Below are 20318 nucleotides of genomic sequence, written 5' to 3' on the forward strand. Positions count from 1 at the left end.
AACAGAACAGATTGGTTTTACAAAAGATAAATCTTGCCAGTCATGATTGTTTTTCATTTCACTGCCACAAGTTTACCAGTACCCACAGGGAGTACATAAAATCCATGTTCATCATCTCTTGCCATTGCTTTTGTTTTTGACACTCCAGCAAGCTTCTTGTTGCCAGCAGTGCTGCCACCACTCATTTTTCTCTCCTGCAGCAGGTTCCTTTTATGTTTCAGCTTATGACATTACCAGATTTCTTCAGCCCCCAGCATCTATTCTCCACACAGGTGGCCTTGCTGTTACACTTCTGAGCAATCCCATCATTTCAAATAGTTATAATTTATGCACACAAGCTGCAGGAGAAAGAGGAACTTTAACAATTTAACCAATATCAAAAATTTTGCATTTTGAAAACTGATGTGTGTGCACCTCCATATTACTTTGATCAGACAGTGTAATGGTCAGTGATTCAGCATGGCTGTGATATGTGAATCTTGGAAAGTGAATAATTGGTCACTTTTAAGTTGGTGAATGAATAAGATCAAAATTGCTTGTATGGAATGCAACTATGGCATTGCCCTCAATTTTCAATTGGAAATATCACATGAATACTCAACTTGAAGTGTGTTATCTTGTCGACATAATTCATGTGGATTGAGAAGCTTCTGTATCTTAAACTGTTTGAGATTTTTATGAGTTATCTCATTTTTATTTGCAAGAAAATCTACTTATTACATTTAAAGATTTAGATTTTGTTTATTTAAGCTTCTATGGCCATGTTGCATGTGTGACCTGTCTGTTGAAATGACAGGTGTTGCTCCTTGCTGATGATGTCAACCTTTGTTTTGGTGTGATAATAGACATACATTAGTGGACTGTGATTGAACAGAGTGTTCTGACTAACTGTTTTACTCCTTTTTCTCACGGTCTTGCATGCCACCTTTTGCATGGTTACTTGACTGGCGCTTTGAAAATATTTAGCAACAACTTGGTGGCCAAGAAGAGGGTGATGATGAGGATGATGATGATGATGATGGTGATGATGATGATGAGGATGGTGATGAGGAGGAGGAGGAGGATGGGGAGGGACACCAAGAGGAGGCACAACCTGCCTTTGATCAAGTTGTGTCTGGAGAGGTGAGACCCATGGTTGTGATGCAATAGTCTGTTGTCATGATGCTTTGCTTACACTAATTAGATGAAGACAGAACAGTAGATCACACTGTTGAGATCATGAAATATTAAAATCCAGGATATTGTCAAATAACTCTGCTTTATATTCATCACATTTACTAAGGTAATTGCTGGTGAATATAATAAGGATATTATAGCTAATTACTAGATAGCCACCAGTACTTTGTCCATACATGATGACCATTTGCAAATTATTGAGTTGTGACAACAGTAGCTTTTGATTTCTCATGTAGTTTGTATTAATAGTCAATGGCTTAGATGCCATGAACTGTATTTAAAGAATATTAGAAGCAGTCAGTGATAAAATTATTTTAACGCTTTAATTGTTTGCTTGTTACTTTATATAATATATATGCAAGTAACTGTCATTGATTTAATTCTAAATGAGTAATGCAGATCATGTGTCAAGTAAAATTACGCCGGTTTTCTTAGTGATACGGAAAATTTGGGGCAACATTACAGCATGCTAGTGAGATGCACTATCTGCAGGGCAACCACTGTGTTGTGAAAGTTGGTTTACAGTGTCATCATGTGCAGGCTGGGATACCTTGCTGCAGTTCAAATGCCTCTTAAGACTTGTTCTACCCATTCATTAATTCATAATTAGGCATTGAATCACAGTCTTTGTGTTTAGTAGAGTTCTTTCATTCCTCATTAGGCTCTGTCAGCCAGCAGGCCTTTCTCACTTGCAGCTCACTTTGTTCTGATAATTTTTATATTAGTATATTTTTGTGGTAAACTGAAGATTATCAGGATATTATTTCTTGGGTGACATCAGCATAGAGCAAAAAACAACAAATGGCTGTAAAAAAATACCCTTGTCTCATGTGTACAGTCAATAGTAAAAAGTAATGCATTCAAGAGTTATGTAGATGAGGAGGGATTCATTAGCTAAAATAATACTACAGAAAGCAGGTGGGTAGTAGTTGTGTTGTGATGTGGTTTGGGATGTGTGTGCTTGTGGTTCCTGCAGTGCTGCCTGAGTGCACATCTCCTTGGCCTGTTGTGGCTGATGGTGCTGTCAGGATGCACCTGTTTGCTTCCTGCTTGTAGTAGTGATGTGAATGCTTGTGTTGGCTTGACAATGCAAAGCTGTTTACACAGCTGGCACACATCAGCAGTTACATGGTCATGGCATGACGTAGCATGCTGTGGCCTTGTTACTCTCCTCTTCATGTCCATTTTGTAGGAAGTATCCAGCTGTTAATTGTTTATTTGGTTTGTTATACTTTCCATATCAAGCAGTGTTAGATATATTGAAAAACTGAATAGTGGTTAGTAATACATTCACATTTAGCATCATATTTTTGAGAGGAAGTTTGCACATTCTAGTTACAGATGTTACGAACACTTAGCTAGTCACATGATACAAAAGAAGGTGAGCTGTTTACTTGGCCAGAAAAATAAGTTGTTAGAAATATGACCTTCATGATTGATAAGGTACACATCCCACTGCTGGATTAGTAATAAGTAAAATATTATAGATGGAAATATGTGAGTTAGGGTTGTATACACTTCCACCATGGAAAGACAAGGGTATGATTTACACCATACAAATCACATAATGGTACAGTATGCATTTAGGATTTTAGGACAAAGTTTGAGATATTTTCATTACTTTCTAGATGCCTGTTTTTCCTTTCAACTTGTACATTCTTAACAGATAGGAAGATAAAGGTTTTTGTGGGTGTGTTCAAAGCCTTCATTTATTAGTTTGCTTTTTCCTTCCAACTTATGCATCATCAGCACATGGGACACCAGGTGTCGGTTTTTTCTCATTGTGTGTTAGTTATTTTGTCTTTCTTGATCCTTCATTCTTAAGTAGAACATAAAGCATAGGTTTCCTTGGGTGTGTTCTCAGCCTGCATTGGTTAGTCAGTGTATAGGGGAAGCACCACAGTAACCTTGTCTATTGGGATGACATATACAAGCTAGAACCAACACTCAGCCATAGGTCACAGTTACATGCCCTGCTCTGCTTTGGTGGAGGGTACAATACCAGGAACACTTGAAATCTTCACCGGGGCTCCTTTGCTCCTTACCACCATCAGCTTGTCTTGGCAGATTCAGGAGGTACAAAGTTCAGCAGGTCAACGTCCATCCCCTTCAAAAAGTTCCCCTGCAACCCCTACCTCTGTCACCACCACTAGTGTCACCAGTAATGCACCCAAGGTATGCGCTAGTCTCACTCCTCTGCCCCCTCAATCACTCACTCATTCACTCACTCACTTCACCATAACACCATCACTTGTTTTAATCTGTTTATCTACTGGATGATGTGTACCTTTGACCAAGTGTATTAATTTCTCTTTGTGTGTGTGTGTGTGTGTGTGTGTGTGTGTGTGTGTGTGCATGGTAGAATTTATGTACATGATAACAGTAACAAGCTCTCCCTCCATCTATGTACACAGCTTCTCAGTTGCTCACTAGAAGTAGTTGCAGCAAATCAGAATGGTGATATTTGTAAGGTAAATGAAATGGTTGTTGAATTCACTGTACCAAAGGCCAAAACAGGAATTTAACCCTTAAAGGTGTCCTCACCCTGCTCTGTAAGAAGCTTGTGGTAATCCATGAGTCGAGCTGACTGCCGGGAAGGTCACGTGGTTCACAGCAACCTTGTGGCTTCACTCCTTAAAATTTACAGAATAGACTGCCTGTGTTCATGAGATGCTCACTGTTGTGTGTATGTGCACTGCATTGTTTCTCATACACTCTTTAGTTCAGAGGAATACCTCATACCAGTTTCATGGTATCAGTTTCACAGATTAAGGAAAACAATTTCTATGCATTTTTCAACTATGAGTTATTTTAGTATTCATTTGTCAGACTCTAAAAGATGAGGTAGTTTCTTTAGTTTTGTAATGTTGATGGAATGCTGAATGTTGTAGTGATGATTAAAAAAAAAAAATCAGAACATAAGAAAACATAAGAACATAAGAAAATAAGGGAAGCTGCAAGAAGCCATCAGGCCTACATGTGGCATTCCCTGTATGAAATATACCTACCTATTTCCACCTATCATCCCCACCCATAAATCTGTCTAATCTTCTCTTTAAGCTTTCTAATGACTCAGTACTTACAGCCTGATTACCAAGTCCATTCATCTGCCTCTCTATTTAATAACCAGTTCTTTCCTTTCTCTTTCTTAAACCTAAATTTTTCAAGCTTGAACCCGTTATTTCTTGTTCTATCCTGGTTGCCCAAATTTTTTTTAGTGATGCTTATGATTTAATCTAATATTGCTAATAGTATATTTGTATGTCTGTCATGTGTCCGTAGCAGTGAGCCTAATATTTCAGGATAAGACCAACATTTCTAGCCACAAATGTTAGATGCTTGATAACCTCTTCAGAAATTAGCAAAATTTAAGAGTTATGGCTCTATCAAAGTTACAGGCAAAAAGCTAAGAGATAATGCATGTGTGGCAAGCTGCTGTGCTCCCAGACCATGTTCAGCTTGGTCCTGAACCACATGGCTTCTGTGGTTTGTGCAGTCTATGAGATTCCTCTAAAGCACATTATGCAGCATATCTGCATGCAAGTGCCTCTTTAGATTTATATTTTGCATGTCAAAGATATTCAAATTATTGAAAGGTTATGGAAGAGTAGAAAAGATTGCAGAACAATGCATAAATTCTTGGGAGGTGAGGTTCAGTTAAGATTTGGCTGTTACACTCATTACATTGATGTTCTGGCTTCCACAGTGATAAGGACAGAGTTTAGTGCCACACCACAACTGATGTGGAAGAATACTGCCATTGTATTCCTTGCATGTCAAAAATAGAATTGGGAACCTTTCCTCCTTATTTTTATTTTATTTTGTATATGGATAGATTATACAAAAAGAAGAACCAAAGTACAATTGTGCTGTATAGCAGGCCTAGAGGTAGGAAGGAGAGCTTTACACAGGGTGTGAGTGTGTATGTTCTTGTCTGGGTTGCCCCAACATGGCATGGAGTGTCTGCCTGCCTCATTCATGGACCAGACCATAATAAAGTAACTAATTTCTTGCATATCATATCAGCTCATTTTTCACTATCTTTTAAGAATAATGTATTGAATTTTTATTTCAGTTAATTTATTTATGTGTGTGTTTTCATTTGTTTAACTATTTATTTTTATTCCTCTTTATATTTGCTCTTTCATGTGGCAATATTCAACATGTATCCATTATTATCTATCGTGTGTGTGTGTGTGTGTGTTTTAGAAGATGTCAAGCTCAGAGGAAAAAAAAGATTCCATGTTAAGCACAGGATCAGTCAGCAGCCTTGCTCTTTGCCTTGAGTGATTTTGACACTGAAGCCCCTAACACTCTCTCTCTCTCTCTCTCTCTCTCTCTCTCTCTCTCTCTCTCTCTCTCTCTCTCTCTCTCTCTCTCTCTCTCTCTCTCTCTCTCTCTCTCTCTCTCTCTCTCTCTCTCTCTCTCTCTCTCTCTCTCTCTCTCTCTCTCTCTCTCTCTCTCTCTCTCTCTCTCTCCAAATTTCTGAATTACATATTGAGTGACCAAATGTAATGAAGCTATTATATAAGAAAATTGATAGTTATTCTTTTATGGAGGATATATTCATGTAAAGATTAGATTTATTGATGATAAAGATTTTTTAAAATCACTCGTTTCTTATTGATATGTTAGAGATTAACTTTTTATTAGCATTTTCAATCCAGGTGACTTCCAGGTTGCTCTTCTACAGTGTTAAGCACAAACAAACAAGGAAGTGAGCTCATGGAAATAGGTAGGTACTTGTAGGGTTTCCTGTCATCTGGAGATCAGTGTCTTCCTCCCTGTGCCTCCTGCGTCATAGCCTTGCACCTCACAGCATTCAGTTGCTTCACACCACACTGCTGAAACACACCTCAGATTGATGGTTGAAAATTCTCTAAATGCTTTAAAAACTCAGTGTGTGACTGGTGATCTGAAAACATTGTTGAGGGACATTTCAAAGGAATACAATGCAAGATTTGGAAATAGTGGTGGTGAACTTTGGGACAAATGCACCCATATACACAGAGGCAGTGTTTCCTGATCCAGAAGTGAGGAGCATAGCTGCTGAGAAAGAGGATAAAGACAGGCAGAGAAGGCGTGAGGCCCGAAGGCGTGCCCGTGAGGAGCAGCGCAATGTAAACACCACCACAATCTCCAGAACTGTCAGGAGGACTACCAGAACCTCTGCCACACACTCCAACACAGTCTGCACCACAGAGTCAAGCAGCAGATCCTCCAATGTGTCCTCTAACACTGCCTCCACATCAGGCCAGTTATCCCAGACACAAGCCACCAACTCTGAATCTGACTCTGACTCAGACTCAGACTTAGACTTAGAGAATGCACCACAGAACTTTCCTGAAGGCCAGGCAGGGAACAGCAGAGATAACAGTGAGGAGGAATGGATAACATGCTCAATTCCAAGAAATAGCAATGAGCAGGTACAGATCTCAGTTCACTCACAGCAGGGCACAGCCACCACCTCCTCTAGTCAACACCTCACTGTCCCACAACCCACCCGGCGCCGCATTGGACCAAAGAGGTTCCGCTGGTTTTCCCGTAATGTCCCATTGGCAAACCAGAACCGCCACCACCCAGATGAAGACATAGAGGAGTGTTGGTTGAGCCCTGAACCATCTCCACATCAGAGTCCCATCCGCACTCCTGCAGTGGAGCGCCTTGCCAAGAAGTGGAGGAACAAGTCACTGCCTGTTGTTCTCAATGGGTGTAACACTTGCCGAGGGGATGTAGCTATTCATTCCCATCAACGGCCTCGACTGATCCAAGCTCTTTTCCAGCAGGTGGTTTTTGTCATGTTAATCTTGATTGTTAGGTTGTACTAAGAAGACTTCTATCTTAGCACAGCTGCATATTTAGAGTTGAAGTAAGAGTGAGAGAGGTATTAATGCATTATTTATAGGCTATAGTTGCTTCATTAAGTGGACAAAAGTGAACACATTTGTCATTCTTTATTCCCCAAACATCCCATTGAAATTCACTACCCTTAAGATTTCATGCACACTCGTGTAATCCATACTCAGTGACCTGCCAAGCTTATCATCAGTGTTTACCTCTATTGCCTTTTGTATTATAACCTGTAAGACACACAGTAGGAGCCACAGCTGAAGAAACTTTGCTCTTGGTGTCCACAGCCCCAGAACCAGACTACCAGCAGTAATGATGAGATGCTTCCTCGAGGATGGACCAGCCAAGTCGCTCCCAATGGCAGAGTGTTTTTCATAGGTGAGAGAGAGAGAGATATGAACCTGGAAATAATTAAGTGCTATTGGAAGATACTGGAGAGAGAGATTTTATTTTAGAATGATTCTGTCCAATACACAGGTAGACCAGATTAGTGTGTTTTTCAAAGGTGAGAGAGATACAGCTGGAGATGATAAGAAGTGTTGTTGGAAGACACTAGAGAGATTCCAGATGACTATATATCCAACACACAGATAGACTATGTTAGTGTAACTCTTCAAGCCCTGTACTACAATTAGATGAATAAACACATCTCACTAATGCAAAAATCAACCTCCACCCTCAGACCACATCAACAAGCAGACCACCTGGATTGATCCTCGCTCTGGGATGCCAAGCTCGCCGCCCAACCAACGCCACGCTAACAACTTGAAACACGAGGATGAGCTGGGACCACTGCCTGAGGGGTGGGAACAGAGAGTACACACAGATGGACGGATTTTCTTCATTGACCACAGTAAGTAAAGAAAGACAAGCTTGTTAGTGAATGTGTGTCTGCCTTCCTCAGTGTTGGTAATGGTAGTTTGTTTAGATGTTTTTGTAGATATTGATAGATTAATTTAGAGGTTATTTCTATTGTTTTGATTTTTTACTCAAGTTCCTGGAGTGTAAAAAGGATGGTCCACAAGACTATTCCTTTCCACCAGGAGTTTATGGAGCTAAGAGTGTGAATGAGGTGTATATGAGTGTGTGGTGCTTTGTCTGGGCTACCCTATGTAAGATTGAAGGCTTGGTATATAGTTAGATAGATTTTCCTCTTTAGTTTTACATTATCCTTTTTTCTTTAACTCTTCCATTCTTGACCTTATTAAACTTACAGTTTTATGTATTAGAATTTAAATGCAATATAGCCTTATATTCTTGATTTAGCTTAAAGTGATATTTGATGGTACAAGGTCATTTGTTTTATCTCATGGATAAGTAGTAGATAAAGAGATCATAGATTAACTACATTATTGATCAACACATGCTGCCAAAACTAATATACAGGAAGTCAGTGCTTCCATGGTGTCACCAGAGAAATACAACTTTTATGCAGTTGTTATGGATGCATTATAAGTTCATTCTGTCAATCTATATATCAGGCCAGCAATCCCACAGGGAATGGTCTAGATAAAACACCACACACACACATCACTTATACTCTTATTCCCATCAGCCCTTAGTTCTCCGTGGCAGGGGCTAAGAATGCTGCTGCTGTACTCCCTGCATGTTATAAGAGGCAACTAAATTTCCTTCTCTGTATTTTGTAGTATGAAAAAAACAAAACAATGAATAATTAGTGACTTGAATTATTATGCACTCAGAAAAGCGCACAACAACTTGGGAGGATCCACGATTGCTGAACCCAGCCATCGCAGGCAAGGCAATACCATACTCCAGGGACTACAAGCAGAAGTATGAATTCTTCAAGAACAGACTGCCCAAACCGGTAAATCTGCCACATAAAATCTTGCTGGACTTCATATCATGTTTTACATTATTTTTACCTAGAGAATATAATGAAATGTCACTGCTCTCTCTCTCTCTCTCTCTCTCTCTCTCTCTCTCTCTCTCTCTCTCTCTCTCTCTCTCTCTCTCTCTCTCTCTCTCTCTCTCTCTCTCTCATGACCTTAATCTTTCTTCCAGGCTAACGTCCCCAACAAATTTGACATCAAGGTTAAACGTAACAACATTCTTGAGGACTCATTTGCCATCATCAGCCAGGTGTCTCGTGTTGATCTCCTGCGGACCAGACTGTGGATTGAATTTGAAGGGGAGGTTAGTAACTTTTGGAAAGTAAATGTTGGGACAAATGGTGTTGTGTCCATATCACCATGTAAGTGCTACTGATACATGAGGAGGAGGTTATGATGCTGAGTTGTAGTGATTATATATATATATATATATATATATATATATATATATATATATATATATATATATATATATATATATATATATATTTATTTATTTATTTATTTATTTATTTATTTATTTATTTATTTGTTATTATTATTATTTTTTTTTTTTTAATTATTTTTTGTTTGTTTTTTTTTACATGTAATTCTGGAAAAGAAGCATCCTTTACTCATTCTTAACTAAGTTATTTTAATGTAATGATTTGTTCATTCTAGTATCCAGTGATTCTCCTGTGACATTTTAATGTCACAGGAGAATCACTGAATAATTCAGCTATTATGAGTGAGGCAATTTTTCTCTTCTTAAAAATAAATATGTTAGTATCAAGATAGATTCATGTAAGAATAATCATTCTCTTAATTTAGTGGATTCCACTTGAGGATGGGTGGCCATGTTTGAGTGGTGTATAAGTATTGTGAGAGTGATGATATTGAGGATCTTGTGGAGTGGGAGGTAGTAGTGATGGCTAACACTCAGCTTTCTTTTTCACATTCAGGTTGGTTTGGACTATGGAGGAGTGGCCAGAGAATTCTTCTTCCTGTTGTCAAAAGAAATGTTCAATCCCTATTATGGTCTCTTTGAATATTCAGCCACGTAAGTTTTTAGTGAGGTGTTCTGTGCATGCTGCAACCATCAGTGGTGCAGAGGAAGCTCAATTTATGAATGTTCTAATTATAATTTTTTAATTAGAAGTGGATCAATTCCCTCTTATTGTTAATTAATGAATACGTAAGTTGCATTTCCAAATAACAAAATAGGTGGATTTTAAAAATGCTAATGATTTTAAGGAACTTCACTCATAAGTTTTGATTCACCTGTAATGAGAATGCAAGTGAAGTCATTAGCTTTTGCTTTGAAGTTAAGCAGCTAGATGATGGCATCCACTAAATGTGAGTTTTGCTTCCAGGGACAATTACACCCTCCAGATCAACCCTTACTCTGGTATGTGCAATGAAGAGCACCTGCGGTACTTCAAATTCATTGGTCGTGTTGCTGGCATGGCTGTGTACCATGGAAAACTGCTCGATGGTGAGCACATCATAAGAGATTCACTCCATAAATTATATCATGATTTAGATTTATGGACCTTATACATTTCACATCTTTAATTTTTTTACAATTTTAAAGATTCAACGTGCTTATCTTTCTTTCTTCTGCGTCCAGCCTTCTTCATCCGACCATTTTATAAGATGATGCTATCTAAGCCCATTGAGCTGAAGGACATGGAGAGCGTGGACTCGGAGTACTACAACTCTCTCCTCTGGATCCAGGTGAGTACATGTTGACTGTGAGTGGGGGATGAAGTGTGTGCATGGAAGAGCTGACGGCAGAGGTGTTGAGGGTGTACTGGAGCTGAAATAAGTGATGGAAAGTATAATGTCAACATTTAACTATCAACCAGGGGCTGGGGATTTTTATAGGACTTGAAGTCATATAGTACTTCTCCAAAAGTTAGTCACATATTTACTGAGCCTTCATATCTCCTGTAAATGTTTATTTCCATTCCATTTGTGGATAATTTACCATTTTTGAACTGTTGAAAATTATGAATGTGCTGCATCTCACATGAATGTGCTGCATTCACAACATGTTAAGTGTGAAGAGTGAAAAATTATTATTTTTTTTGTTTCCAGGCTCTGGCCTAAACATGTACACTACCTTTGTTTAACAATTGTTCCTGATGCCCTTTCTTTGCTACAGTATTGTTTTCATCTAGCTACAAGTTTAGCTTTTAAGCATCTTGCCTTACCCTCTCCTCCTTGATTCTTTAAAAAGCCATTTTTTTTCAGTCACAGCAGCATCAACTTCAACTAACCACCATCATTGTGTGTTATGATGTTAATCTTAACCCCAAAGTATTTGTTGCAGCTTTATTGTGTTCATTTTCTTTGACACAGGAAAATGATCCAGCTGACTTAGATCTGACCTTCAGTGTGGATGAGGAAACCTTTGGGAGGACCACATCACACAACCTGAAGGAGAATGGAGGGAACATTCCTGTCACCAACGAGAACAAGAATGAGTACATTGAGTAAGTCAGTCACAGAGTCTTCACAAGTTGCTGTACATGTTAAGAGTATTGTGAATTGTTGAGGTTGTGGTAATCAAACAAGTTTTAATACAAATGTAATACATTATTTATTAATACATTTTTTCCTGAGCTTGGATGCTGAAAATGAAATTGTTTAAAAATAAACAATTATAAATAAATGCACTATTCTTTACTTATTCAGTAATGATTTCTGCAGGCTGGTCATAAACTGGCGCTTTGTGCAACGCATCCACAACCAGATGGAGGCATTCCGGGAGGGCTTCAATGACGTGGTGCCCATCTCCCACATCAAGATTTTTGATGAGGTAAATGTTAAATTGTTTTCATCCTTACTTATTTTTTCTGTGTGACTTTATTCTTTCATAGTCATATGTAATATAAATCGCAAAAATTTGCCATCAGTAACTACTTTTTCTGCAGTAACTATTATAATCTTGAAATATTATTCCAACAACTTACTTTGGTTCACTCTCATCAGCAAGAACAATTACTTGTGTAGGTTATTAACTATCTCTTCAATACATCCATCAGAATGAACTGGAGCTCCTCATGTGTGGTATTGTCTCAATTGATGTGAAGGACTGGCGAAGCAACACAGTCTACAAGGGAGAGTATCACCCCAACCACATTGTTATCCAGTGGTTCTGGAGAGTAAGTCTGGATGTGGCTTTGTCCGACCAAAGCTGAGGATTCAGCTCCAATGATTATTGGAGCTGAATCCGTGGGACAAATTTCATGCTATTTTTAGATGATTATGAATATACATATATGTGTTTACTTAGTGATTAGAGAGGCCATTCTAGCATGCACAGATTCAAGTTGGATCTTTTTTTGCAGGTAGTGTTGTCCTTCACTAATGAAATGAGAGCACGCCTACTCCAGTTTGTCACTGGCACCTCACGTGTCCCTATGAATGGATTCAAGGAGTTGTATGGCAGCAATGGGCCTCAACTGTTCACTATTGAGATGTGGGGAGAAACCAAAAACTACCCACGCTCCCACACATGGTAAGTGTCCATACATTGGAGTATCAGTTTAGCATTAATGGTGTGAATGGGTGAAACTCTAAGTTCTAAATTGATACCTTGGCAAACTTGGAGACTTGTCTGTGAGTGTCAGGTTGTATGCTAATGTGATGAACAGCCTCCAGTATTGTAGACTAGGATTCATCTGACCATATACCAGGCCAAGGTCCACCACCTAAAAGGGAAATAAAGGTCCTTACACAATCACTCACAATCATGTGAAGTAATGAAGACACTGCACTCAAACAATAATTTATAGCATCATTATACACAAGCTTTTCCTCACATTTTAGCATCTAGACTTCCAGGTGGAAGAGGACCAAACCTCCCTGGTAACACTGCCTTAGGATTACCGTATTTTACAGCTTATAAGACGCTGCACCGTGGAAGACGCACCCGTGATACATGTGACAGCCAGGTGGTAACTGATATATTTAATGGCAAAAGAGTGTGAGCAAACATTTTGTTTATGCTTCGAACATAGTGTGAGCAAACATTTTATATATTTCGAGCATAGTAAAAGCAAACGTTTTATATGATTCGAATCAAGATCAAGAGTGGGAAGGCTGCCGCCTGCCGCTGCCATTACCATAATAAACAGAGCGTGCTACAGGGCAGAGGTTATGCTTAAGGCTAAGCTTGTGGTTCAGCTCCAGGAAGGATTATGGTATTGGAAATACTTGTAACAGCTAAGTACTGAGTTTACATCACATAAAAGGTTGAATTAAATAGTACTTAATCTAACATCATAGCGTAATGACTCATCATACAAATCCACGTCGGTATCAGTCAAGTATACAAGCTCCCTTGAGCCTGGGTGTTGCCTCACAATACAACATTCGTCTTGGAAGACGCACTAGTATTTTTCAGGGTATTCTTTTGGAAAAAAAAGTGCATCTTATAAGCCGTAAAATACGGTACTTGAAGCACTATGCCCAGTCTCCACATCCAGGCCTGACACACACACACACACACACACACACACACACACACACACACACACACACACACACACACACACACACACACACACACACACACACACACACACACACACACACACACACACACACACACACACACACACACACACACACACACACACTCTCTCTCTCTCTCTCTCTCTCTCTCTCTCTCTCTCTCTCTCTCTCTCTCTCTCTCTCTCTCTCTCTCTCTCTCTCTCTCTCTCTCTCTCTCTCTCTCTCTCTCTCTCTCTCTCTCTCTCTCTCAGGATGAAACAGATATACTTTATTTTTCTAACATTTAAGCTGTTGCCTTCTTTAGTCACTTTGTATGGCAACAGTTGAAATCTTAGAGAATAAAGTAATTGTGCTTCTGTTTCTTCTCACCACAACATTCTTCCAAGTTAAAGATATCACAGGTGGAGTGACCTCGGCTACTTCTATAGTGGTGTTTTCTTCCACTTCAGCTTCAACCGTCTGGACCTTCCACCGTACCAGTCCTACCACGAGCTGCGAGAGAAGCTCATCAAAGCCATTGAGGGTACTGTTGGCTTTGCTGGTGTGGACTAAATGCAACTTGCTGCTGCTGATATCTGTGATGATTGATTGTATGTCAGAGTTTATACAAAAGAAATTATGATTATTTACCATTCATAACAAGAATGCTGTGTGTGTGTGTGTGTGTGAGAGAGAGAGAGAGAGAGAGAGAGAGAGAGAGAGAGAGAGAGAGAGAGAGAGAGAGAGAGAGCATAAACTTATGTGTTTGTTTATGTGTGTATGTGTGACTGTGTATCTGTCTCTATGTGTATGCATTTGCGCACTGTGGTAATGGTTTTTAGGAGGCAATCATGTTTTCCCATAATTAGAATTTTATAAGTGTTGGCATTTGTTTACAAGTACAGATGTTTTATTTGCAAGCATCAGTGAATCAATTTAAAAAAATAATTTATGTATATTAGTTTTAAATGGCATTTCTTCCTGTTTCTGATATTTTCATGAAATATTAGCATCTGAATAAAAGCATATAGAGATAAAGAAGATATTCATCATTACTTTTTTGGAATTATATTTATGTATTGTTTTGAATGTTGAAAAATGTTGAGATTTCAGAGTATTTAATACCAGAATTAAGACTGAACAAAACTATGGTATAAATGAGCATAGCTTTCCCTTAACACTCTACTAAGTACTATATTCTTCTCTAACATTGTAAACTATTTCACATTTCTTATCACATATTCATTAGCTTAGCCATTACTCCTTGTTGCTACAAAGTTAGTGAGTCATATTATAGTGCATTGTGGAAAGTAGATAGATTCAAGTCCACATTTTATATATATAATTTTGGTAGGAACATTAGAGCCTCATTGGTAGAAACATCACAACTTTTATGATGAATCAAACACTTGATGACTGCCACATGTCTGTGTTGGCAGGTGCCTGTCTTGTACCGAAAGTTCTTTCTGTCTTTTGTATAATGTGTGCGTGCATATTTGCTTTATGTGTGAATGAATTGAACCAAATGGTAATAATTCTGTCCTGTTACACATTAGCATGACTTTGCATAATATATGTATAGGTGTCCTACTAAGCAAAACCATAAGTGGGTTGTGATGGCAAAGGAACTGCAACATTAGAGACTCCCATTGTTTATGTTATTCCTGGTGACTTCAGTAAGGGGACAAGTAATGAAAATTATAACATAATGGGGAGAAATTGACTTGCAAAGGTGTTTGTTTTAAATATTGTACCATGGCCATTCCTTGCAGGAGCTTCAGAAGGGAGGAAGCATTAAATATCTGCAATAATCATGGAGGACATGCAGTGGTGTTTATTCATTTACTAAAAAAAACAAAGGTTCATAGTGATTCAGATTTGAAGCCACCTCAGAGAGCTCTGCTGGGACAGGCTAGAGTCTCCTGAGCCATCCAGGCCTGACAGTGTGACAGTCACCATCCTAGACATCCCCTACTGGTAATGTGCATTATATTGCATGTGTGGCAACACACTACTTCTTACAATGCCACATCTGCATGTTTTGGTGTACATATGACTTGGGCCCGTGGATGGGACTTTTTTTTTTTTTTTTTTTTTTTTTTTTTTTTTTTTTTTTTGAAGTTTGTAATTTTAATGTATCATGCATGCAAACTTACATATGCACACAGTAAATGTCCCATCATGTACAGCTTAAATAAGATGATTTTCCGTCTTGGTAAGAGAATCCTTTATCCAGTCTTACATTACTGATAAATGCAACCTGTAACTTTTCTGATATTGACATGTAGGGTGTATATACATTTATAAATATGTGAACATATATAGTATATCTATACATATATAATTTTATTTTTGTTCTTTGTTATGCATCAGTATTTTTAGTTGGTGATTCATTGCATCATGAAAAGCCGGCGTCTCTCACTTAAGTCCGAGTTGTGTGGCAAACTTGCAGGCTTTACCTGTTGTAATGCAGCAAACATGTATTGTTTACTGTATGTTTGTAGTTAAGTAATTTTTGTATATATAGTGTGCCAGCCTTGGGTGAAACAAAACACTCCTCTCCCAGACAAGCCAGACACAATTACTGAGCCTTTACACTTGTTATTTTGTTGTGAGTTATCCATTAGTTTATAAGATTTCTGTAACAAACCACTCCAAGTGTAATGTTTACATAAAACCAGTGTATCTTGTACATCTTGGTTGGAGCTCCTAAGCTTTTGTTTCACTTGTAGCACTGAGAAGACATCTTTTAATCAAGACTGTTGCATTATTATTTTGCTTTTATTAAGGCAACAGAGGTAGGAACAATACTTAATTTCATCATTGTGTACATACTAAGAGGAGTTTGTGTGGGTAGAGAACTGTGTCTGTCAACTTACAATCCTATGTAGATATAGGTATGTCAGTGACATTGTTATCCAATAAAAGAAATTTTATATGATTTACAGTATGTATTAATTAAGTGAGTGAAGGAATACAGCATATATATATATATATATATATATATATATATATATATATATATATATATATATATATATATATATATATATATATATATATATATATATATATATATATATATATATATATATATATATATATATATATATATATATATATATATATATATATATATATATATATATATATATACTAGTGTTTTACAGGATGGAAAATATGACAACAGTTTATCAGTGATTCATTGCATACAAAAGTGTACACTGTATGCAGAAGATTTTTATAAAGTATTTCATACATTTATTGTGTGCAAAGTTATTGCTTTATCTTAGTTTTTGCAATGACATATAGCTCTTGTCCTCTTCATGGTGCCATTCATGCTCAGTGTATTTTTAATTAGACTCATCAGACATCACTTGTATTAACATAGAAGTCATCTTTCTGAATCCCTTCCTTATTACCATAATGCACCAAAAATGTGAAAATCTACAAACACTGGATACTGTTTGTTTGCTTTCATTATCCATTCTTCACTAATCATGTATTCTCAGTCATCCTGTGCACCTCTACTTTTGTATATCCATCTTACCCTGCTGAATATTTCTACTTTTCGTACACACACACACACACACACACACACACACACACACACACACACACACAACCAATATTATTTACTTGAACTCAGAACACATCATTGTCAATGTTAACAGTGACATGTACATTCCATTATCCCATAAATATTCATAGACCCTTCCCTACACTGCCAGGACTGTTCCAAAACACTTAATTGGTATCTTACCATTCACTTGCCCTCCATACATTCCTCAATAGCTATACAAATTCTGCTCTTGCTTCTCTAGCTGTACAGTTTGCTCCCTCAAAGTTTTGCCTCACCCATTCTTTAATGTGTTATTGGCTCTGGAGAAATATCACAACTAATGTTGTATTCTATATTTAGTATTTTCTCTGTTACTGTATCGTCCTATATTTCACTTTATGATTACTATCAGTACTGCCATCATTATTAGAAATCTGCTTACTGTATCAATAGCTCCTGCATTTTGTTCCTTCAGTATCTCCTGCATTCTGTTCCTTCACACTGCCAGTCTAAGTATTCTTGTATCAGTTATTATAGATCATTAACTTTTCTTCCTTCAAGGAAGGAAAGTGTGTTTATATGTTATACTCTTACCTTCATTTTAGAGTATCACTTTACATGCAAATGTTGGTTTCATTCGTAACATCTGAATATATATATATATATATATATATATATATATATATATATATATATATATATATATATATATATATATATATATATATATATATATATATGTGTGTGTGTGTGTGTGTGTGTGTGTGTCACATTATTTGTTTATAATTTCTGTAACAGGCACCAAAAATCCCTGCTATACACTTTAATTAACATTACTGATTCTGTACAGTCCTTTGTCTGTTGCATGACTGCTGTTACAACTTGCTAGTCTGCACATAGTGTCACATCTTTGTTTCCTTGTTTGTACTTAACCTAACAGAGTGCGTGGTATTCCACTGCGTATCATTGTTTTCCATGAAGCCTCATAATATGAATATTAAAGAAAATTTCACATTACTGAGCCATGGCTTATGACACACACTCAGGTGGACTGTGGGCCTAAATATCTAATACTTTTTTTCTCTCAAGCTTAAGACTCATTCCATAAACAAAGTAAGGAGATTTATATTTTGTGTGTAGTGCATTCACCTATGCAACACCTGAATGCAAATTTCCATAATACAGATTGTCAAAAGTAGAGTCATGTTTGTTGAGCCAATGTTTTGTCAGCTTTATACAGCACTAACCTGGTAGAATTCTGGATGGACAAGCCAATGATAACAGATTGCTGAAAATTTTGAATAAATTCTAAATATATATAGAGATTAAAAGTCATATGATAAAAAGCAAACTTCTATGTACCAAAAGAAAAACATTAGTCTTATGTGTTCATAATTAGAACTTTATCTATAATTAGCTCTGAAGCTTCAGTGTTAAAAAATTGTCTCATGCAGTGTGATAATGATCTACAAGCAAACTTAATTACATGGCTTTTTTTGCGATTTAAAGGAGAACTTTGTTATATGTGTGCAGTCAAAATGAGCCTGTGCTACATCAGATGGTTTTCCTTTTCATATTTAATAATTTGTGGTAAAGGTTGGCATCTAGTGACGGATTGACCCATGAAACAAAACCCAATGACTGACAAGATTGTGCATGACTTGAATGTCTTCAGATGGAGCAATTAGATACCAAAAATGCAGTAAGTGATCTTTATCAAAGTGAAATCTTAGCTCACAGTAAGGTTGTGTAACAAATAAGTGGCAGCCTAATTCTTTGTTTTGTAACACCTTCCTCTTTATTCTTCTGTAAACAACACTTTCCATATGTACCAGAAAGAAACGGTAATATCCCTCAGATAAATAACTTATCCACTGTTTTTTGGAGGGCACTGTCATTCGCATTTTACAAATAAAGTGATATATCACCTCCCTGTTGCGCTCTTCCCTTCCTTCAGCAACACAAACAAGAGACAAGTTCTGCCTGGGAAGTAATTATGGCTGGTTGCTTTCTGCATTTGGTGAAGGATTGACACTAAAGGTGCCTGCTTGCCGCATGTTCTTGCTGAGCTTGTGGTGAGGGAATAAAAAGAATGGCACAGTAATCCGGGAGTATTTCATCTCTCAGTCTCACATTTCATCAATGAGTGATAAGCACTTGTATCCATGGAACTTACGTATGCAGGAAGCTCTACTCTAAATAGTCTGTTGAACATGCGAAACGGTACATCGTGAAATCCCACACCACAGAGTGCTACGTAGTATTCTCAGAGCTTGGCTGTGAGTGTTCCTGAGGTTACACATGCAAAAAGCGCATGCTTAGAATAAGATGTTTGATACTGGTCCTCACAATTAATTATTAATTTTCCACGTCGTAGGATACATGACAACGAACATATTCGTTCCAATGTAGCGTTTGTTATGGCAAATGTGCGTTATGCCGACCACACTGTAATAAAGATTAAAGATCATTTATTGAGAGAGAGAATAGGAATTATTCTCTCTCTCTCTCTCTCTCTCTCTCTCTCTCTCTCTCTCTCTCTCTCTCTCTCTCTCTCTCTCTCTCTCTCTCTCTCTCTCTCATATTTAATTGTCTTTAAAGGAATTAATTAAAAGAGGCCCCCCAGGCCCTCCTGTATTTGTCTGTCCTCCTGCTAGTCTGGTCTTTCTATTGTACCAGCTGGTCTTTTTTTTACTGTATTAAATTCCTCCCTGGTCTGGTCTTTCTACTGTATTAAATTCCTCCCTGGTCTGGTCTTTCTACTGTATTTGTGTCCTCCTCCTGGTCTAGGTCTGTTTATATCCTCCTCCTGGTCTGGTCTATTTATATTATATTATTCCTTGGTCTACTGTCCTTTTCTGGTCTATTTGTATTGTACTATTCCTTGGTCTACTGTCATAATTCCTTGGTCTACTGTCCTTTCTAATTATCTATATTGTATTATTCCTTGGTCTACGGTCCTCCTGCTGGTCTGGTCTACCTATATTATATTGTTCCTTGGTCTACGGTCCTCCTGCTGGTCTGGTCTACCTATATTATATATTATTCCTTGGTCTACGGTCCTCCTGCTGGTCTGGTCTACCTATATTGTATTATTCCTTGGTCTACGGTCCTCCTGCTGGTCTGATCTACCTATATTATATTATTCCTTGGTCTACGGTCCTCCTGCTGGTCTGGTCTACCTATATTCCTTGGTCTACGGTCCTCCTGCTGGTCTGGTCTATTTATTTATATTATATTATTCCTTGGTCTACTGTCCTGCTGGTCTGGTCTATTTATTTATTATATTATTCCTTAGTCTACTGTCCTGCTGGTCTGGTCTATTTATATTATATTCCTCCTGCTGGTCTGGTCTATTTATATTCCTCCTGCTGGTCTGGTCTATTTATATTATT

At 37.7% G+C, this 20318-nt stretch overlaps 1 protein-coding gene across 7 annotated transcripts in view; it reads left to right on the top strand.

Annotated features, from left to right (window-relative positions):
- Nucleotides 1-16306, top strand: part of LOC135089360 (E3 ubiquitin-protein ligase Nedd-4-like) — a 31900-nt gene extending 15594 nt beyond the window's left edge. For 3 of the 7 annotated variants that reach the window (XM_063984926.1, XM_063984924.1, XM_063984925.1), the window contains 14 exons: nt 967-1122; nt 3244-3351; nt 7314-7404; nt 7709-7879; nt 8730-8854; nt 9052-9183; nt 9821-9918; nt 10232-10353; nt 10489-10595; nt 11223-11356; nt 11574-11682; nt 11909-12028; nt 12215-12384; nt 13832-16306. In XM_063984926.1, coding sequence (XP_063840996.1) covers nt 967-1122; nt 3244-3351; nt 7314-7404; nt 7709-7879; nt 8730-8854; nt 9052-9183; nt 9821-9918; nt 10232-10353; nt 10489-10595; nt 11223-11356; nt 11574-11682; nt 11909-12028; nt 12215-12384; nt 13832-13934 — 1746 coding nt within the window. In that variant the 3' untranslated portion in view covers nt 13935-16306. Of the gene's footprint in view, nt 1-966; nt 1123-3243; nt 3352-5800; nt 6963-7313; nt 7405-7708; nt 7880-8729; nt 8855-9051; nt 9184-9820; nt 9919-10231; nt 10354-10488; nt 10596-11222; nt 11357-11573; nt 11683-11908; nt 12029-12214; nt 12385-13831 lie in introns of those variants that run through there. The other 4 variants (XM_063984927.1, XM_063984928.1, XM_063984930.1 and 1 more) reach the window with 4 other exon arrangements.
- The last annotated feature ends 4012 nt before the right edge of the window (nt 16307-20318 follow it).

This window comes from Scylla paramamosain, chromosome 32 (assembly GCF_035594125.1).
Source record: "Scylla paramamosain isolate STU-SP2022 chromosome 32, ASM3559412v1, whole genome shotgun sequence".
Taxonomy (NCBI): Eukaryota; Metazoa; Arthropoda; class Malacostraca; order Decapoda; family Portunidae; genus Scylla; species Scylla paramamosain.